This window comes from Ailuropoda melanoleuca, chromosome 2 (genome assembly GCF_002007445.2).
Source record: "Ailuropoda melanoleuca isolate Jingjing chromosome 2, ASM200744v2, whole genome shotgun sequence".
NCBI lineage: Eukaryota > Metazoa > Chordata > Mammalia > Carnivora > Ursidae > Ailuropoda > Ailuropoda melanoleuca.
Window position 1 is genome coordinate 9,930,430 of NC_048219.1, and position 21,970 is coordinate 9,952,399.

At 47.9% G+C, this 21,970-nt stretch overlaps 2 protein-coding genes across 2 annotated transcripts in view; one reads left to right on the forward strand and one right to left on the reverse strand.

The window, feature by feature from the left end:
- Nucleotides 1–11,912, forward strand: part of ZCCHC17 (zinc finger CCHC-type containing 17) — a 54,957-nt gene extending 43,045 nt beyond the window's left edge. The window contains exon 8 of the mRNA XM_002923972.4: nt 11,015–11,912. Coding sequence (XP_002924018.1) covers nt 11,015–11,176 — 162 coding nt within the window. The 3' untranslated portion in view covers nt 11,177–11,912. The remainder of the gene's footprint in view (nt 1–11,014) is intronic.
- A 723-nt stretch (nt 11,913–12,635) lies between these two features.
- On the reverse strand, nt 12,636–20,000 carry FABP3 (fatty acid binding protein 3). The gene is made up of 4 exons (XM_002923973.4): nt 19,793–20,000; nt 16,291–16,463; nt 14,338–14,439; nt 12,636–12,932 (listed from the first exon to the last, which is right to left on the reverse strand). The coding sequence occupies exons 1-4, from the start codon at nt 19,863–19,865 to the stop codon at nt 12,879–12,881; spliced, it is 402 nt and encodes a 133-aa protein (XP_002924019.1). The 5' UTR covers nt 19,866–20,000; the 3' UTR covers nt 12,636–12,878.
- Between the last annotated feature and the right edge of the window lie 1,970 nt (nt 20,001–21,970).

Genomic DNA, 21,970 nt, shown 5'->3' on the forward strand with positions numbered 1-21,970 from the left:
TAATGCCACTCTGAACATAGTTGTACAGATATTTCTTCAAGACCTGCTTTCAGTTCCTTTGGGTATATACCCAGAATTGGAGTTGCAGGATCATGTGGTAATTCTGTTCTGATTTTTTTTTTTTTTTTTTTTTTTTTTTTTTTTTTTTTTTTTTTTTAGGAACCGTTGTACTGTGTTTCACAGTGACTGCATCATTTCACATTCCTACCAATAGTGCCCGGGGTTCCCTTAGGGTGTAGTGTCTGCTAATTGTCATTTAGGTAAAAGTAGATGATGATGGTATTCAGTTGTTCAGCTCTTCTGTGTCTTTTCTAATTTTTAAAAAACTTTCCAAGAGGGTTGTTAAGATATCCAGTCAGACCATGTCTTCTTATTTAAAATCCTTCAGTGATTTTCCACTGTACTTAAAATAAAATCCAAACTGCCTCCTGTGAAAACAAACTGTCTAACCCCACCAGCTACTGCTTTTAGCAGGCAGTAAATATATCTGGCCAAAGCATTGTGGTTTTTTTTTTTTATGTATTTATTTTTATAGTTACCTTCTACTTTAAGCATGGGATGCAGGCTTTCTATTTATAGTTGTTGTTATGAAGTTTCCCTTTTAAGTAAAACTTTTTTGTTTTTTTAAAGTAAAACTTCTTAAAGTAAAAAGAAATCAAATTTTAAGAAAAATTTTAATGGATGCCTGGGTGGCTCAGTCAGTGAAACATCTGACTCTTGATTTCGGCTCAGGTCATTTTCTCAGGGTTGTGGGGTTGGGCTCCTTACTCAGTGGAGAGTCTGCTCAAGATTCTCTCCCTTTCCCTCTTCCCCTCCCCCACACCATGCGTGGTCTCTCTTTCTCTCTCAAAATAAATACATAAATCTTTAAAAAAAATTTTAAAGTAAAAAATTAGCAGTTTTTAAACACGTGGAGTAAAAATTGTGGCAATATTATAGGAATGGCACTTGGAAAACACTGATTTAGAGCGTTGGGGATATTATTTTAGTTTGATACTATTCTCTTGTGAACCAAAGAAATAGAAATTTATAAAAGCCCCTACCTACTTCAGGCACTGCCTTCCAGAGGCCTCTGCAAACCTTCAGCATTGCCAGATTTAGCCCAGCTCCCTCACAGAGGCAACCCCGACCCATGCTGCCTGCAGGATTGCTTATTTTTGAACACAGGGCTTGGACATACCTTTGTTTTTCATGCTAGTGTTTCTAGAGCCTTCTTCATGGAGGTCTGAGGACCTGATTTAGAGAGGGAAAAGGGGAGTTTCCACTATTTATAACCTCATTATTGAAATGTACAACAAAAGAGAAGCAACCCATAACCTCACTAATGACCAGGGTCTGTACTGGTGGGGCACTGTTTTTTCTACCAGCTGTTTTCAGATGCATGTTTTACCTGGATACAATAAAAATGTACATACTGTTTTATTTCCTGTTTTTTTCACTTTGTCATAAGCATCTTTCCATGTTTGCCACACAGTCTTGTAGTCCTCATTTGCAGTGCTATGTAGTATTGTGTCAGTGGATGTGGAGGGATTTGGGGAGGCAGTAGAGAGTGGCGCTTAAGAACCGGGGCTGTGAGACACATTGCCTGGGTTCTGATCTCAGCTCAGCCACCTCCTCACTGTGGAACTTAGTCTAATTACTAACTTCTCTGAATCTGTTTCCCTATTTGTAAAATGAGAATAATAAGCATCTACTTCACAAGATTGTTAGGATGAGGTGATGCATGTAAAACTCCGAGCACCGTGGTGGCATACAGCACAGCCCAGTGCATGTCAGCTATGAGTAGCTGATGCTTAAAAACAGAGGCTTTGTGGTCAGAGACTGGGTTTAAGTAGACACTAGGTTCAAGGAGTTTATATATTCTAAATATCAATCCCTGATTAGATACGTGACTTCTTGCAAATATTTTATTCCATTCTGTGAATTGCCTTACTCTGTTGATAGTGCCTGTTTTTATTCTAGATTTGCATTTTTAAAAAACACACCTGAAACTACCATGTTAGCCACTTTGAAGTGTATGGCTTTTCATGGTAGTCTTAAGTACATTCTCGTGATCATGTGTTTTGCTGCACAAAAATTTTAATGTTGAAGTTCAACTTACCTATTTTTTCCTTTTGTTTCCCATGCTTTTGGTGTCATACTCAAGAAACCATTGTCAAATCCAATGTCGTGAAGCTTTCCCCTGTTTTCGTCTAAGAGTTTTGTAGTTTAAACTCGTACATTTAGATCTTTGATCCATTTTGAGGGTTTTTTTGGTACGTGATGTGACTCCAACTTCATTTTTTTTCCTTTTTTTTTTTTTTGCATGTGGATTTTCAGTTTTCCCAGTGCCAGTTTTTCAAAAGAACTGTCCTTTCCCTACTGACTGGTCTTGGCATCATTATTGAAAATCATTTAACCATATATGTGAGGTTTTAGTTCTGGCTGTCTACTCTATGCTATTGGTCTGTACGTCTGTCTTTATGTTCGTGCCACACTATTTTGATGACTCTTTTTTTTATATAATAATTTTTTATTATGTTATGTTAGTCACCATACAGTAAATCCTTAGTTTTTGATGTAATGTTCCATGATTCATTATTTGTGTATAACACCCAGTGCACCATGAATATGTGCCCTCCTTAATACCCATAACCGGCCTATCCCAGTCCCCCACCCTCCTCCCCTCTGAAGCCCTCAGTTTGTTATTTTGATGACTCTAACTTTGTAGTAAGTTTTGGAATCAGGAAAGGTCAGTCCCCTAACTTTGTTCTTCTTTTTCAAGATTATTTTGACTATTTGTGGCCCCTTGAGGTTGCAGATGAATTTTAGGATGGATTTTTTTATTTTTACAAAAAATGTTATTGGGATTTTGATAGGGCTGCATCAGATCTGCAGATTGCTTTGTGTGGTATTGGCATCTTAACCATATTAAGTCTCCCAATCCATGAACATGTGTATTTTTCCATTTATTTGTGTTAGTCTTAATTTCTTCCAGCAGTGTTTTGCAGTGTACAAGTCTTTTTGCCTCTTTGGTTAAGTTTATTCTTTTTGATGCTATTGTCAGTGGAATTGTTCTCTTTATTTCCTTTTTGGATTGCTCATTGTTGTGTGTAGAAATGCAGCTGATTTGGGGGTTTCGGTTTTGTATCCTACAACTTTGCTGAATTCACTTATCAGTTCTGACAGTTGTCTTATGGAATCTTTAGGATTTTCCGCATATAAGATCATGTCTACAAACAGGTGATTTGACTGTTTAATAGAGCTGGATATTTAACAGGTATTCTATTTATATGTTCCAAGGATGATTATTTCTCTTTTAACCTTTCAGTGAGTAAACGGTATCTGTCAGACTCCTAAAGCGGTTTTCTGGATATTTTACTTTTGTGGGTCTTTGGTTAAGTTGGTTTGCACTGCTTAATACAACTGATGCAATTAGTTATTGCTTTGTTTCTAAAGCTGCTTTGAAATATGTATTTCATTTCACCAAAACAATTATTAAGGATCTGCTAGGTATGAGGCTGTGTATGAGCTGCTTAGTCAACCTGTTGTCCTACCTGTCATCGCTCTTCACTTAGTAGAGGAATGGTCTGATGAACCATGGCAGTAATAGTCATCATGCCATATTATTTTCTAAAGTACCTATGTGTATTTGGACTTCTAACTCGTGAGTTGTCTTTGATTAAAAAGTGCTCTAGGGAGTTGAAACATTTAAAACTTCCCCCTTGATCCCCTCCACCCCCTTTCTACCAAGATCTCATCTAGCATCATTGTTTTTTCACCTCATTATTAATCCTTTCATGATCTTTGATGCCTTGTATTTGTTCAGTGCTGATGGTTTATAAAATAGCTTCATGTTTTTTATTTTGTTTTATCCTTATATACTCCTATGAAGTAGCCAGAGTAGGTGTTATTGTTCCATTTTACATATTAGGAAAATGCAGAGGAAGAAAAATTGTCTCACCTGAAGCTACACAACCATCAGAGATAGAGTTAAAATAAGAAGCCAGGCCTTCAGATTGCTAGCCCTGTGTTCTTAGTGCTCCAATTAATTACTCAACAAATATGTACTGAGTACCTCATACATGTCTATTGTGCATTGTTTGGTGCTTGACTTATCAGGACTCATAAGGTCAGTTTTGCTCTGTCGCCAGCTACCCTTAGTGACTATTTGATGTTATCTGTTGATCTCTTTCTTTTTTTTTTCTCCCTATGGATCTGTTTCTGTTCACAACCGTAAACCAAGATTCTAGGCCTCCTATCTGTTTCCTTTTACCCTCTACATATTTTTTTAATAATTTTTTTTAATTTCCTTAAGTAATATCTAAGACCAATGTGGGCCTCAAACTCATGACTCTGAGATCAAGAGTTGCACGCTCCTCCGCCTGAGCCAGCCAGGTGCCCCTACCCTCTAAATCTTTGATTCTAATAGATTGGCTTTCCTTACCAATGGAAACTTCTACTGGAAATGGATGTTTTGGGGTATGTGAGAGTTACAGATTCGGATACCCATTCCAGCACTAGTTGGCTCTGGGAACCACATGTGGAACTAAGTAAGTTCATTTGAAGGGAAATGCCTTCAGCAGTCCATAGTGCCGAATAAGTTAGTGGGTAGCAGGAATGCTTAGTGTTTGGAAGGCCTATGTGATAGGCAAGTCACATGAATTAAAGGTTATGCACAACACCTACACTCAAGCAACTAATAGCATAAGGAGAAAGATGAGCACATAAGGTATTTCTAGGGGCAAAGGACAGACACCCACTCCAAGGGAGTTATTAGATCGCATAGAAATCCAGCAACAGGAAGTGAAGTATGGTTGGGCCACTCAGAACTGGAACCAAAAAGTCAGAAATGGGCTATTGGGTTCTCACGTCTGCTTCTTTACTAGACTGCTTCATTGTCCCACTTTTTTTTGCAGTCTGGTGAAGAGAATGTCTAATGTAAAGGAGAAGGTGCTAGGCATGTTGGGAAGCCAGGAAGTGGCCCATGATAAAGAAAGGATGTCACCTGTTCCACATAATGCCTGGCACATAATAGGCATGCACTAGCTGCCTTAGAATAGACAGCATCCATAAGCTCTGCTATCTGTAGCTCCTTAGGTTCCTTCACTCAGTGAGACCTGCCCTCAGTTGGGAGAGTAACAGAGACTGACTCCTGTTGCTGCTGGAAGGTAGTAATGAAGGGAACAGGGGCAGGAGCATGGGATCCTTGTAGCCCTGAGGCCCCCACCTTTTTATCAAACATACACGTAGTGAATGCACGTACTGTCCAGATACCGAGTATGCATTGGTTTGGTCCTGTATATCCATTCAGTACCATGACAGGTTTTGTCCAAGTGCCTGAAAATTGTAAGTCATTTTTATTGGGCATAATTAGAACAAGAGGAAACTGTGTGTTGAAAATGGAAATGGGATATGAAGTGGTTGGCAAAATAGGAATAGAGGTTTTCGTAGTGAAGCCCTGGGTAATCTTTCCATGAATCTGTGGTCTGTACCTTTCTGGCTTCTTTCTTTCACTTATCATATGCCATCATGGATCTTTCTGCTAAGTGCTATGTTATGAGAAAGCACATACATTGAGGATCAGGCTGCCTACTAATTATAGTGAAATCTAGCTATACTTGATCCAGAATATAATTTTCTTCTCATGTGGCTACTGTATTTACTGTCTGCTTGTACTATATATAGAAGGGACAGATCTAGGAATGTCATCCCTTGGCTGCAATGCTGGCTTTGTCCTCTCGTCCAGAGAACTTCTTCAGGTGCCTGTCTGAGAGAGAGAGGTTGCTAGTCCTGGGCCTGTTCCGATAGAACAGAGTTGTCCGGGATAATTTGCTGACAAGCCTTGCGTAATTCCCCTTCTATGGAATAAAGTTTGAGTTCCTTGAAGATTCTTCACAGTCCCAGCATCATCTCTGACCAGTTCCTTGCCACACACAACTGTTCTTTAACCTCACTTGTTAAAAGAGTGTCTATGTGCCAAGCTCTGTTCTAGTCATTGCAGATACAGTAGTGAACAAAACACGTAGAGTCCCTATCTTCATGGCATTTTCATTCTAATGGGGGTCACAATGAACTGGTAAGCAAATACAAAATAATATTAATATGCCAAGTAGTGATGAATGCTGTGGAGAAAAATTGATTATGAGAAATAGGGAGTGCTGGAATGGGGGTAGCGGGGAGAGGTGGCTCACCATCATGGAGTGGTGAGGGCAGCCCTTTCTCAGAGCGTCATTGGGTGGATGTTTGGAGGAAGAGAGGAAGCAAGCTTCTCTGATAAGTGGAAAGAGTATTTCAGCAAGCGATAGCCAGATGCAAGTGCGATAGCCAGATGTTGGGAATGAGCTTGGCTTCTTTAAGGAACAGTAAAGAGGCCAGGATAGCTGGAGTGAAGCCAGTGAGAAGAGAGGAAGTCAGGGGAAACCAGATCACGAAGGGCCTTGTAGGAGAACATGAGGACTGCAGCTGTCCCATTAGAGGGAGATGGATGTCGTTAGAAGTCTGACCAGAGGGACGATGTCATCTGGCTTCCCTTTAAGGAGAATTACTCTGGTTTCTGTGTGGAAACTGGGCAGTCAGAAGGCAAGGCAGAAGCGGCAGACTTCTTAGTAAACAATATTAATAATCCAGGTAAAAGATGGTGGTGCTGGAGGTGGTGAGGAGGGAGGTGAAGTGGGGATAGTTTTGAAGGCAAAGCTAACAGAATTTGTTGAGGGATTGGATGTAAGGTAGGAAAGAGAATAGTTGAAGATAACTCCACAAAGTTTTTGGACTGAGTAACTGGAAGATTTAAGTTGAGAGGAGAAGGGATGCAGGAGTAAGTAGGGGCATGGGGAGCAATCGGGGTTTAGTTTGAGGTGCTACCTATGAAGATGGGAAAGAAAGCTGGAGGGTAACAGCCTGTCAAATATCCACTTGCACCTATCCAGGAGAGGCAGCTGGATGTGTAGTTTGGAGTTCAGAGGAGAGGTCCCGGTAAGAGATACAAATCTGAGAGTCAGTACATACAGATGGCATTTAAGTAAATATATGAGATCACCTGGCGAGTAAATATAGGGAGAGGCAGGGCTTTGAGGACTTGAGCCCCAGATGGTCCCAACTTCTAGAGGTTATGAAGGTGAGGACAGACTAGCAAAGGAGACTGAAAAGGTGCAGCCAGGGATGTTAGCAGAGAAGTAAGAGAATGTGGCAGAAGTTAGGGAGGAGTGTGTTCTAAGGTGGACTGTCAAGATGCGACCGATGGATCAAGTACACGAGGACCATGGATTTGGCCCTGAGGAGGTCGCTGGTAACTCGGACAAGAGCCATAGTAGTGGTAGGGCGACAGTGTGGTTAAAGTCGTTCAGGAGGCTTGTTTCAATGGGGACTATTGTCATGTATTTGTTTATTGGTGATAAGCCAGGGAGGAGGGGGAAATGATACAGGAGAGAGAAGACGATCCTCACATCCATGGCTTTGAATACAAGAGCAGGGATGGGATCCAGTGCCTAGTAAATAGCTACACAGGATGTGATTTGTCGCTCCCTGAAAGATAGTTCAAGCATTTGCCTCATTCTGTCTTCCCTCTGGCTGGAAGGCTCCACTTCCCTTCTTGAATCAGCATTACCACAACCATTCCACCTGCCAAGACCATATTCATGCTTCAGAAGCGTAACACCTTACATATCTTTCATGAAGCCAACCTCAGATTCCTCAGACCTGATGGATTTTTCCCTTGTGTGTTAATGGCATGGTTTTTGTACTTTTCTTACATTACTGCCATGACTCCCTAGTATCTTAATTAGTTTTTATCTTTGATTTAAATAATTTGTTTCTTGAAGGCTCTATTATCCCTGTTTTCTGACATTGCTCAACTATTTTAAGAGAGATTAATTAAAGATATTCCTGGCTCTTAGAAGGTACTCAATAAATATTTGTTGAATGAATGTACTCTATAGTTACAAGGAGTCATTCTTTCCCTGGTTTGATGAGGTTGGCTTAGGTTTGGAGGAAAGGTGCCAGGCTCCACCACTCAGTGGGGTAGTGGGTACTCTGAATTCTATTAAAAATTGGTGTATTCTCCTTATCTTCTAAGCAACACGGTATGCAACTGTGGCTCTGTAAAGTGCTTTGCAGGTAGTAAAATTAAATACATATTTGTGAGTTGATTGATAGACCTTTTTCTTCTGGTCTTACCCTTTCCAAGCTCTGGTAAACTAACTGGTACATTATAGGTAAATTCTGTCCAGGAATTACACTCTGTCATACTTCCCGAAAGTTTACCCAGTGAACTTCTAAGTTTGAGAATCAGTCATTTTTCAAGAGTAATTCTTAAGAATAGATAAAGAATAAATGCTTGCTTGATTGATTTTGGGCCAGAATCAGTGCCTTTTGGTTGGGAGGTGCTAAGTTAGGTGCTGCCTGTAATGCAGACAGGGCTAAAAAGAACATCCACTTTGGGACCCAGCTTGAGTCAGATCCAGGTTCTACCATGTGGGCAAGTCACTTTGTCTCAGTCAGCCTCTCTGAACTTATCATTTTCTTTCCTGAAAATACAGGGATAATTATGCCCACAGAATAGATTTGTTATAAAGGGTAGAAGAGATGTGTGCAAAAGTGCCCAGCTCAGCATCTGGAAAATTAGGTACTTAATAAATGTTAGCTGCTGTTATACCCCTTTCTCAGTTTTTGTTTTTCTCAAGCTGGGCTGCTGCTAACCTGTTGCAGAATGAGAGAAAATGGGTGGGCCAGCTGCTGTCACCAGACATTGGCTTTTCCTGGGGAGCAGTTCTGAGCAGTGGCTTCTTTCCCATGCCCCTCCTGGCCTGTCTGCCTGCGGCTCACGCCCAGGGTCATTTTTTTTATCCTTTATCTTCTGTTCTACTTCCCCCTTGAATGAAGTCAAGGGATCAGAAGCTAGTGTCACCTCTGGCATTCCATCTTCTCCCCTGTCCCAACTCCCAACTGCTGAAGTGATCGACGCCACCTGCTGGAGGACTAGATTTTTCTTTGTTCAGAGATTGAGGTCTAGAAGGCCATTCCACCGACCCCTCCCCCCAACTCCTTCTTATTCTAGCTGGAGTCCACGTCACAGCCTATGACTTGTTTTCCTCTTTCCTCCTCTTGAGCCTGCATCTTTGAGAGGGAGGAAAGTAAAATAATGCCAGACTCTGAGTTAGAAAGCACACTGTTTTTGTCACCTGAGCCTTGGTCACCTCACTTTACTTCTCTGAGTTGTAGTTTCCTTATCTATAGAATGGGAATAATAATTCCTCAATTTTGGCCTTGCCAGATTATTATTATAAGATAAAGGATGCAAAAAGCTTGATAAACTAAAGTGCTATTTGGATGTAAAAAAGTATTCCTGCTCTCCTTCCTCATTTATTTATGAGGGGAGGAGTGCCAGACTCCACGTGTGCGTCCTCACTTTCCCAGGACCCTGCCCTACCTCAGGGGCAGAACCTGGTGAGGCAACCCAGCCCTTATATCCTGTGATGAGCTTCTATGATCTTGTCATCCAGAAGGTGCAGCACCATAAGCCAAACCAGCAATTTGCCAGCTCTCAACTGCCCCCAGCTGTGGTTCCTACTGCTTGGTAATAGGGGTCTGAGAAGCTTTGTTCCCCTCTTCCCACTCCACTGGAGACTTCAAGAAAGAATTTCGGTCTAATCTCCTCTCAGAACTTTGACTCATCTGCTGTGGATACATGGCTAGACTGTCAGAACATCCTGGGAGTTCTCTGAAATGACAGAATAATACCTGGAGCTATGCAGAGTGCCTGCTGTGTATCAAGCACTTAGTGCCTAGTAATTAGTATTTATCTTGTTTAATATTCGTAGCATCCTTTGAAGTAAGTATTTATTATTTGCAGTTTACTGAAAAGAAAGCTGAGGTTCACAAGTTCCAAGTTACATAGCTATTAAGTGGCAGCTGGAATTTGAACTTTATTCTGTCTTATTCCAAAATCGTTGGCGCTGACCACCGTACCAGGAGGCCTGCCACTGCTCTGCAGGAGGAGGGGCCAGCCGTGAGCTTCCGAGGAAAGCTCAGGAGATTCCCAGTCGTCCAATCTGTGCACAAACCCCACCCCTGCCTGTGTGATCTGGGGCAAGTGGCTTTCAACTTCTTGAGCCGCAGATCCTACCTCATTACCTCTTCACCACAATGTGCGGCATGGGTGCTCTTCCCATCTCCATTTTACATGTGAGGAGAATACGCCTCATGAGATAAAATGACTTGCCCTAAGTTACAGAATAGTAATCGGACATGGCGGAGCCAGAACTCAAGTCTGGGTCTAACGCTGGTTCTGTGTTCTGTCCCTCCTTTCTCCCAGCCGGCTCCTGAGACCTGATGTAGCTCTCAGACACACAGCTCTCTGCAGGCTGGTTGGGAGCCTGTAGGGGGGAGCAGGAGCCGCAGCTCTTCAGCTCCTTCTCTTTCTCCTCCCTTAGTCTCTCCTCCTTAGAAGCCTTACTGAGCAGTTGGAATTCAAGGAAAGGGTTATGCATTGCTTAAAACTGCTTGAAGCCCCCCCCCCCAGAAGCCTAGGAATCTGCCTCCCATCTTTTGTGTGAGTTTGTGTTACTACTTTGGCAGCACGGTGTGGTGGTTATAGTTTGGAGAAAGTTCTTTCTGATCTTTTCTCTTTATCATTATAATCTTACAAGGTTGTTGTGTTGGAGATGACACAGCAAGGGCAGCAGCTGGAGCTTTACTAATTGATGGCAGCTGTTTTCCCGGGGAGCAGGCTGTGCTAGAAACCAGAGCAGGAGTCCAGGGTCCTGGGGCTCTCACCTTCTTATTGTGTGACCTTGGGCATATGAGGCACTGTCTCCAGGTAGACTGGGTGACCTCTAAGGACTCCTTTCACCTTTAATGTCCCGTGCTTTTTAAAAATAAAAGCAAGGATGCTTGGTTGGTTTTTTTTTTAAAATCTAACTGAATTGTAATTTAATTAATGCTTTATAATTTATTAAATGGTACCCTGTTGATTATATGCCGTGATACTTTAAAGCAAATGTACACATACAACGTTGCTTTTACATTTTCTTTCCAGGAAAAGAAGAAGAAAAAACATAGAGACAGGAAGTCGTCTGACTCTGACAGCTCAGACTCTGAGAGCGACACAGGCAAGAGGGCAAGGCACACATCAAAAGACAGCAAGGCCGCGAAGAAGAAGAAGAAGAAGAAGAAGCACAAGAAGAAGCACAAGGAGTGAGAGTGGAGAGGGGGGTGGTTGAGAGGAGGAGGAACCAGGGGCCTTGTGCCTTGAAGCCCTGGCTCCCCGAAAGACTCAGTGCGAGTATGGCCTCCCACCCCACTGACTTCGCGCCCGCGGGAGATGGCTTCCCCTCGTGCAGCAGGCAGGTTTGGGAGTTAGATGTCAGAGCATCTGCCTGACTGAGTTGTTGTTAACTTATCATTCCTGGTCCCTTTGCAAGTGACCCCTGCAGCTCACCCATTCATTCACTCAGTCCTTCATTCGGCAGGAGGTCCTATTACCCTCTCCAGCTGCCACTGCCAGAGCCAGATTCCTGCACAGGAGTCCAGGCTGCAGCCACAGGTACTGCTGTGGAGGCAAGTCTGGCTGTAGTTGGAGAACAGGAATGGGCCCCTCCCTGTTGGGTCTGCCCTGGGCTGATTGGTGAGTGATCCCTGCGGCATCCAACACAGGGGCCGAGGGAGACCGGCAGGATGAGGGAGAACATGGTAAGAAGTGGTGCTCACTTTTTCCATTCCCCTAACATGATTCCACCATGCTACAAGTGACAGCCAGAAAACCATTGTTTGCAGTGACTGAGCTTGTGTGTGACATTCTGCCAGACCACTGAACCAGATAGCTCAAGCCAAAATCATTGCTTTACTTTGTATTTACTACTGTGTGAGTCAGTTGGTTCCACTTCAGGTCTCTGCTTAAATTCCTGGCACTAAATGGAAGTGTGTTTGGTTTCAAACTTGCTGAATGTTCTTACTGCTATAATCCCTCTTCCTGGGTAATTTACAGACTTACAAGTTACTGAATCTGCACTCGTTGACAGAAAAACATTTAATATGTTACTTCAGACCTTGGAGAGAAGCCCAGCTGAGGTACAGAGCCAGAGGCACCAACGGGTCACAGCCTTCTTAGGAGATCACTTATAAGCCCTCTCTTCTGTAATGATTAGATGACCTCTTCCCCCAGAGCTGATTAGAGAACCAGTAAGAATTTGTAACCATGACTGGTCCAGGGCATAGGTGGGAGCTTAGCAGTCATCTTGGCCAGAGGGCATTGGCTCCCACCAACAAGGCACAAGCCTGCATCCTGTGTCCTGAGCCTACCTTCTGGAAAGAGAGACCACAGCATCCCACAAAGAGCAACTTTCCAAACCCAAGGGCCTACAGCGCAGGATGGGCCTGAGGTGACAGTTCAGTAGCTGAGCCTGGGGAAGCCCTGCCACTGACGGATTATGGACTAGCTCATGTGGCCGTGCGGAGGAGCAGTGTGGAGGCAAGGTGTAGGAACAGCTGTTTTATTACTGTGCATGTCAGGTGACCAGCTGCCACTGCCCCGAGACCGTCCATTTCAGTCTCATCCCGTGCTGTCTCTGAGTGACCTTCAGGCAGTCGTTTCCGCCCGCTCTCCGACACACAGGGAAACCGAGACTCTCAGAGTCATGTCACCAAAGGCAAAAAGGCAATTTGGTGACCTTGGCTCTGCTTTATTAACCTTAGAGCACCCTTCGGATGCAGTTAAAAAAACAAACATACACAGTGGGAGTCGGAAGTGGACCCAGGCTGGTGCCACCTGACCCCAGAGGAATTTCCCCAACCGAACCAAGGTGGATTTATACAAAATCCCAGAGGAAAAAAATGAGGCAATCTGGTGCTGAGTCCAGGGCTAGCCGATTGGCAGAGGAGAAGACAGTGAAGGAGCGGGCAGGTCATGCCTCTTTCTCGTAAGTACGAGTGCAAACTGCACTTCCATGGGTGAGTGTCTGGAAGGAAAGACAGAGCCAGATTAGGGCAGGGGTGAGGGCACCGAAGGTCTCTAGGGCAGTCTCCATTCTGATGGGAAGAGCCTCTACCTTCATCCCAGTAGCCTTCATTTATTGACCACCTAGTACGTGCCAGGTACTTTTTTGTATTTTTTTTCTGATACTTACACCAAATTTTTCATTTAGTTAGGCACTTAATTCCTCTGTTAAGAGTTTTGGGAAGATGAGCTGTGAGAGGGGAAGTGACTCGGTCAGCATCCCAGGCAGTCTCTCTCTTTTCCTTGTACCATTCCTCTAGTGCCTAAGATGGTGCCTGGCTCGTCGCAGACAAATAGGTGAATAAGAATGTCCAGAGACTCTTGGGGAAGGGCTGTCCTAGGCTATTAACTCTCCATTCCTTCCTGACTTAGGGTGGTGCCAGAGCCAGAGGCTTGAGCCACCATCATCCTTCCAGCCTGGCATCGTAGAGCCAGGCCCATGGCCTCGCCATAGTCCAATTGCCCAGTGAGTATTTGGTCCTGCGTATCACATGCCAAAGCTAGACACCTCATTCTTAACTGTGCAGGGACCCTGCTCATGGTGATGCAAGAATGAAGGGAGCAGGTTACAGTGACCCAACAAGGTCTGCAGTGAAGGTGCTAGGGCGAAAACCTGAGGTCCTACAGAGTCAGGAGGCAGAGACCACAGAAGCTGCTACCTCTGCCCCGGATCTGGGGGTGTTCAGTCATGGCTACATTCTTCTAGTGAAGTCCCCAAGTTTGTCCCCAAACAGACTGATGTGCCAGCCTGGTTGTCCCTTCCTACCCAGGCTGTCAGGTGCTTGCAGTAGGCCAGGCATGCAAGACACTGAGAGGCAGTGGGACTGGAACGGGGTAGAAGGGACTGGACTGTCATTGCCCCACCATCACCAGTCTGTCCCTGCCCAGAGTCTTTCTCTGTGGCAGCACAGTCCCAGGGAGGAGAGGGGAGCCTCTCCTAGGAGCCTGGGATCCAATGTGGCCCTGCTTTCTACCTCTCCTGGGGTGGGGCAAGTTGGCAACACAGAGGAGTAGACTAAGGTTGTGGAGCCCCTGTCGGTAGCCCTCTGCCTCGGCTCTGTGATGCTCTGTGGTCTGCATCACGGTCTCCTGCCACCCCAGCAGCCCCCAAGGTTGGTGTTGTTAATGCCTGTTTTACAGTGGGAGTTGGAGAAGGGATTGTCTGAAGTCATATAGCCTGTAAGCTGAGATTTGAAACCAGACCTCTGTGAGTCCAAAGCTACCACACAGAATATTCCCATCTAATACCCCAGCCCTGCCTCTACCCTCCACTGATCCCAGGGGAAGATCCTGGCTTTCACAACAGGCTTGACTGAACGGGCAGTAATGGTAACCAACGGGGGAGGCTCCAAAGTTGTCTGTCTTACCAGGATGAGTTTCCCATCAACTAGTTCCCGCACAAGTGTTGTCTCTTGTCCGTTCCACTTCTGCACATGGACAAGTTTGCCTCCATCCAGTGTCACAGTGGACTGTGAAAAGAGGATAGAGGCCTGAGCTATGATCTGAGCCAGGATTGAGGGACAAGATGGTGTCTGGTCATTGGGGCCACAGAGGACTCCACCTCTGCCCCAAACTAATGGTGGTGCCAGGACCAGAGCTCAGGTGGCCTACTTCCAACCTAGCCGCACAGGCTGTCTTGTGCACCTCCAGCCTCTCCTCCACGATTGCCTGGCTGAGGCCTTCAGGCGTTGGGCAGGTAAGGAGAGGCAGGCAGTATGGTGAGCCAGACAGCCTGGCTCTGAGAAATGCCACTAGCCTTCAGAATGGGCACTTATCCCATCCACTACATGATACCCACAGCCCTAGAGTCCCTAAGAGACGGGCGTGTACCGTCCGACATCTCTGGGGAAGATCGGTGAGGAGGAGTCCTGAGGCTCTCCAGCCCAGTAGTGACCACACATAATGTCTAACACACCTTGGGGATGGAAGGCATTGGAAAATGAGACTTCCCACTTTGTATTCCTCTCTCTTCTTGGTCTACAGCATGTGGCCCCTTCAGCTGACAAGTCGACAGCAACTGCCAGGTCCAGGGACTGGGTGCCCTTGGAGTGTTCCAAAGCCCTGGTCAGATGCCCACTTAGTCTTCTGGGCTCTGCCGGCCTGCATCAGCTGGTTCTCATTTGGCAGCTCTCCCGGATCTCTTTTCTTCAGGAATTCGGGGGGTCTAGGTCAGGCTAGGGGACTCTGGCTGAGCAGGGTTCAGGAGGAGAGTCTGAGAAGGCTGTGTTTGTTTGGGGCTGCATGAGGAAGGGTGTGCATCCTTGCTACCACTTTATTCCTCATGCCCATCCCCCAAGCCTTTTGCCTACTTAGATTATTTTTAGCTTAGGCATCCCAGAGCACTGTGTTTAATTAGGGTTCTTGTCCCTCAAAAAGGTGGGCTAGGCAAGGAGGCAGACGCATATGACAGGGCAGCCACCTCTCTCTAAGGTAGGATGACATCTTTGGGCACCATCCCAGCTATGCTGCCAGCTTCCTCCACAAGGAGACCAGACGCTATCCTGTCTTTCCTGGGGCAGTTGTGAAGAAGCAGAAACAGCTGAGGGGCAAACTGATAGGGTCTGCTGGAGGATACTGCTATAGGGACTCCCTTTAGAGGTCAAAGTCCCTTAGTTCTGTCTCTGACATGCCTGGCCTAGGGGCTGGGAGGCCTGAGGCAAGCAGCAAAGACAGAGCCACCACACGGTGGTGACAAGCCCTGAGACTGGAGGTAGTTGTTCCCTCCCTCCTTGGGAGGAGAGGGGCTAAGGCTTGGTGAGAAAACGTACAAACACCTTAAGACAATGCCCTATCCAGAACATAGCTTTTCCTGCCTGTGGGCTGGCAGAATTAGAACTAGTTCCTCAGGCATCTGAGTAGGTCTCCAACTTTTGTCCCTAGCTGCCTCCTTTGCTGCTGGAGGCCAGAATGACCTGCTCACTCTGGGAAGAGCTCTGAATTCTCCTGGGCATTGTTCCTAAAGTACTGAGGTCACAGCCATGGCCACATAACTCTCCCGTCTATGGATTGGAAAGAAACCCAGAGCTCTTGAATGCCATGCACAACATCACCCAGCTGGAGCTGGAGTCGACACCGAGGTCAGAAGAACACCCTGGCTCTGTGCTGCCCACTCCCAGAGGCGCCGGATACTCCCCATGGAGGGAGAGGGGAAAGCATGAGGACATGCTGGCGTGCTCCTAGCACCTGGGACATCCCCGCACTGCACAGGCTTTCTGCACCTGTTTCATTTCAATCCCCCCAAATCACCTGCCCCTCAGGGTACAATAATAGGGTACCAAGTTTCAAGATCTCTAATCCCCAGACCCCCTTTTATGACTCACCTTGACCTTCCTGTCATCTGCTGTTGTCTCATCGAACTCCACCCCTAGCTTGAAGCTGATCTCTGTGTTCTTGAAGGTGCTGTGTGTTTTTATGATGATAGTGTCCCCATTCATTTCGATGACTGTGGTAGGCTTGGTCATGTTGGCCACCTGCCTGGTAGCAAAACCCACACCTAAGGGCAGGAGGAAGGTTAGGATCATGAGTGGAGTGGAAAGGCAGGGTACAAGGACCTCAATGAACAACTCTCAGGCCTGGATGTGGGCAGAGGGAAGAGGAGTAGGAGAACTCTCAGAGACTCTGGCTGTTTTTTAAATTCAGTTTTCTTGTTAGCTCTGTGCAGCGAAGCAACACCTGATTTCACTGGGCAGATGAGAAGTTTAAGGGACAGGCATGCCACAGCAAGTCGTAGCAGATCTGAGATTAGAACAAGCTACTTTCTGTGTGGTAAGACCTGAACGTGTGTTATCGTGTTCAGCCCTTCCTATCTCCCTGTGGAGTTAATAGCATCTCTATAGCATGACACTATTATCTCCACTTCACAGATGCAAAAACTGAGGGTTCAAGCCCAGGGTCGCAGGTCTGGAATTCGAACCCAGAACCGGCTGACTGAAGAGCTCACATAACTGCTCAACTATACTGTCTCCTGAGGCTGGAGCACAGGGCTCCCTTCCAGGGCACCTGAGCAGCTTTCTAGCCACAGGCTGAGGAAAGAAGAGAAATGTGGACTTTGCCTTCCAAAGCCTGAGGGACAGGCATTTCCCATCTTTGGAAGTTTTTGCCCTGAAGCAGTCGTGCACTTGTCCCCCGTGAATGGCAGCAAAATATTTTCCAAACCCTCTTCTCCGTGACCTAGGTAGGAGGTAGGCAGAAGGGAGTGTGTGTCTCAGGGTACAGATTTAGAAGAGGCCTGAGTGCTAGTGCGGTCAGGACTCAAATCCAGATCTCCTGGCTCCTGGTCTGAGGCCCTGTGGGGACCCCCTCAGACTGAAGCACGGCTTCCCTGGGTGCTGGGCAAAGCCTTCCCTGAGTGTCCTGCAAGAGTGTGAAACAAAAGAACTCCAGCCAAGCCGTAACCCCTTCAGGTTATAGCTTCCCTGAGATCTGGCCTTCTGCCTCCAACCTCCCATCACGACTGCCTGCCCTTCTGCCCCCAGCAGCAGTGGTGAGCTGTCTTGCAGGGCAGAGGCAAGGTTGGAACAGCCCAGTGTGGGGAGGTGGTGTGCCAGCTACACTGCACTTGCTGGAAGCAAGATACTTAGCCCATGGCCTTTATGGGTTTCACTTAATGCTCATAACCTATAACAGCCCTGAACAGTAGGGTTAATTATCCCCACTTTACAAATTAGGCTTGGAGGGAAGTGACTTGCCCAAAGTCAAAGAGTGAGTGATGGACCGGGATACGAATCTAGGCTCCAAAACCTGTTCATTCTTCTCCTGGGCCATTCTCCCGGCAGGTACTTCCTCCTGGCACTGAGGCCTGCAGGTGTGCCTGTGATCACAGGTACTAACTAGGCTGGGTCTGTCTGCCCCCTGAGGACCCTTGGTCTAAAACTAGAGGGACGAGGGCAACTTCTGCCCTGCCTGGCCAGTAAGGGACTTGGCCTTAGCCCCTGCTATCGGAGTGAGTCAGGCTGATCCCACTCCCCAGAAGCGAGCAGGGCCTTGTCACCATACAAGGAGCTCTGTTTGTTTAGGACCTACCCAGAGGTGTGGTGTGTTTGAGAAAGGAAACAACTGTGGGGTGACTGGGGGACTGAGCCAAGAGAAACTGAGACCGAAAGTGGGGCTAATGAAGTGGAAGACTATTTACAGAGAGCTGAGGACGGTCTTTTCTCCTCCATGGACCTCTCATCCTTTCCATCTGTGTATGGAGAAAAGCAGACTGGATAGATTCTCAGCCCTGTAGCCCAAATTTGCCCCTTATTTGGGGCAAAATAAGGGAACAAGTGTGGTAAGGATGTTGCAGCTCACTTCAGGGACACAAGATCTTCAGCTGGAATGTCTGCTATGGGAGGCTTGGGAGGAGGGGCTAACCCTGGGCATCCCAACTTCCCAACAGCTGCCCAGGGCCCACTGCTCCAAGAGTGGCTACTTTCCTACAGTCAGTGGGTATAGTACCCAGCATACTATGGTGGGGCATGAGAACTTTAGCCTCAAGAGCCAACACTTATGGTCCCTATTTTAGGAAAGGGTTAGGAACAGAGGGGAAAGGTGGGTCCTCCACCCCGTATTTGGGTATCTGCCAGAATCAGCCCCCTCTCCCTGGTAGGAAAGCATGGAATGTAGCTCAGCTTTGAACAATATTCTGGTTTCCCTGTCCCAGCCTGGGTGACTAGGATAATCTCATAGCTGGGGATTTAAGAGAAAGGGTATCCACCTTCTCCATCTAAGCCTATCCTAGGAGGGGAAGGGCTGAAGTCAACCATTAGCTAAGCAGTTCCTACCACTCCCACCCCCGGGGTTCATAGTGTAAACTATTCTGGGTTGTGCATCTAGAAATCTAGGTTTTCGTATCAGCTCTGCTATGAGATTGATCTGACCGGTTTCTACTCTCTCTGGGTCTCAATCTCCCCATCTGTCAAACTGGGCAAGGCATGGGGGATCTCCAAGGACCCTAGGCATAAAGACTGAATCTTTATTCTTCCCCATCCCAACAATCACACCCTCCTAAACCAAAGACCCTCCCTGCCTTTAACAGATCTTGGCCTTGCTCCAGGACCCTGCTGTACCTCCGAAGTCCAGTGGTTTTCCCCACCAGACCCCTCCCCAACAAGTGGCTGAGCCAGCAGGTGATGGGTCCTCTTGCCCCACCCTACCACTAGGCTCACTGACAGTGATTAAAGCCTGGTTACACACCACTGCAGGACAAGGTCAGAGACCGCATGGTGAGAGGGAGCGCATCCTCCAGCAACCATTCTTTCTCTAGTTCAGCATGGAGAGGCCGGGGTTGTTGCCATCTGTGCAGGGCCCCTATCTTGCCTATCCCATTCTCCCGCTGTTCCGCTCTCTTCCCATCTCCCTCCTCCAAGGAGTTTGCTTCTTTACAGCATAGTACACTCCCCATCCGCCCCATTCCCCCTTTTGTATTTACACTTTACAATCCCTAAACCACCCATGTTCCTGCATTTTCCTCTTCCAGCTAGTCTCCCACCTTCTGGGATGGATGCTCTCTTTTTATACAAACCCACCTCTCTCTAGATACTGTGTATACCCCTCTTCCTCGAAAGCACCTCCGTGCCCCAACATCGACCGGCATATCTTACCTCCTTGCGTCGCCCTACCTGTGAATCCCTCTAGCCAGGTTCAGACCAGAAAGCCTCCTTCCCACAGGCCTCGAGTGCCCTAGGCCAGGCTGCCCCCTTCTCCGCGTCCCCCTGCTCCCCAACCTTGAGCAAGAGGGATGCAGCAGGCGTGCGGGGGTACTAGCCAGCGCCCGAACGCTGTGCAGGATTGCGCACGCGGCCAAGCCCTCTCTAGCCCAGCACCCCGAGTCGCGCTCACCAATTGACTTCATGTAGTCATCGAAATTCTTGCTGTCCACTAGCTTCCAGGTGCCCACGAAAGCGTCCACCATGGTGAGGCTGGGCTAGGCCGAGAAAGCAGAGGCTACAGAAGAAGCGTGCAAGGACTCCGGGACCCACGGTTCCTAGCCCGCGCTGCCGCTTTAAATAGCCCTTGCATCACGTGGTGAGGCGTGGCCCACACCCCCCAGCTCCCGAAATAGGAAGCCTCTGGCTGGCGCTCACCCGCCCCGAGCTGGCAGCCCATCCCCCGACCCGCAGAGGGGGAGGGGGCAGCCAGTGGCGCCGGGCACGCCTGCGTCAGCGCGGGGGCCCGGCCTCCGAGTCCCTGCCCCGCGCTGGCAGGACCCGCTCCCTTCTCTGGCCTCAAGGCGCTCTTCGCCATCTGAGAAGGAAGCAACTGGGGGCACGGTGCCCGCGAGGTGGGGCGCGCGCCACCGACATCTTCGTCCCCCAGCGTACCCGAGCTTGGGGTTAGAGCAGAGATGAGAGACTAGAGGAGAAAGGAAACGCCCTTGGGCTGATGCCCGCGCCGGGAAAGCTCTGGCTGACTCTTCGTGGCTCAGGCATCTTGGTCCTCATTTTGCAGGTGAGGAGTCCAAGGCTCAGCGGGGCACTTCCAAGGTCGCCGGAAATAAGGCGAGGGGTCATTGGAGCCCAGATTGCAAGCTGGTCTAGGTGGCCCTGGAAGCCGCGCTCTCCCGCCACTCCCCACTCGCCGGTGGCGGGAAGAGTCACCAGGGGCACCGTGGGCGGCTAAGCTTCCCCTCCCTCTGCCTGCTTGGGGCGAGAGCGTGACCCATCCCGCAGCCGTGCCCTTGCCGCCCCGCACGTGCTCGCCCCTCCCTGTGCAATGTCTCCTGCGCCCGCCTCTCCGCCCCGCAGTGCCCCTCCCCGTCCACCTTGCCAACGCTTCGGGCTCCTCTGACCTCTACGCGGGGCTCTGAGCATTTCATCAGGTCATTTCCCCCCTCCCCTCCTTCAGAAATCCTGGCCCTCCAGCCAGCGATTACAGGCCCCGGGGCAGCTCTCCACCTGCCGCCCTTCTCTGACCTCTGCACTCCCGCAAGCTGCTTGCACTTCCACAGAACGTCACTCACCTGCCTGAAAGAGCTCCCGTGCGGTTCCCACTTTACAAAGCGCTTTTAATAGTAAGGTCACCTGGTATTGATATTTACTTCATGCGGAGGGCTTTAAGTGCATTTTCGCGTTGAACTTTCACAACAAAGTCCGCGAAGTAGGTTTTATCATTACTCCTGTTTTACCGATGAGCAAACTGAAGCTTGGAGGAGCCCATTCATTTCTTAAACCAGCAGTTGTTAAAGCGCCTAGTTTTTGGCCAGCCCTTGGGCTAGGTTAGGGAGAGACAACCACGAGTGACAACATGCTCACATCGATCACTTTTGGGTAGACCGACACAAAACTGGTGTGATTCTGAGAGGGGACTTCCCAGAGGAAGTGAGGGATAAGCGAACGGAACGCCTATCAGATGGGAGGCTCTGCATAAGGGTGTGGTGCCCAACAACCTTAGCCAGCAGACGGCCACGGTTGGGGGGGCAGTGAGTCTAGGAGCCACGGGCACACTAGCCCTGGGGTCCCGTCAGCTCATTACCCACCAACCGTCCTTTCTGGGCCTCTGTTTCTCCGTGTGGAAGTGGAAAACAGCTGCCCCTACCTCTGACTTTCTGGGAAGAAGCCAGGGAGGAAGAGCCCTCTCTTGCCCCGGTTCCTGGTTCTTTGGGGCAGGTCCACTTGCCAGAAGACAGGGACCTATTTCTGCCAAAGCTGCAGGGACAGGCCTTAGGGCTGGGCATGGAGCCCTGCTGACCTCATTGCCGGAGCAGGTGCAGGGGAGGGGAGGGAGGAGAGTGGGATGGTTTCTAAGTCAAGGTCACAAACTTTAGACACTGAACCTCCTCTCTCAAGGACTGAGTAGCTGGAGACCCAGGGGCCAGAGCTGTCTCCCTCCATGGTCTTCACGATGCCGCCGGGGAGAGCTGGGGTTGGGGCAGGTAGCTGTGGGTAGGTAGATCTGTGTGCCAGTTCTGATTTCCTGGGGTACTCGCTGTGTGGCCGTGGGCGATTCACTTAAGCCATTGTAAAAATGGGGGTAATGACAGTATTTACCCCTTGGAGGTGTTTGGGGTTCAAGTGCTGA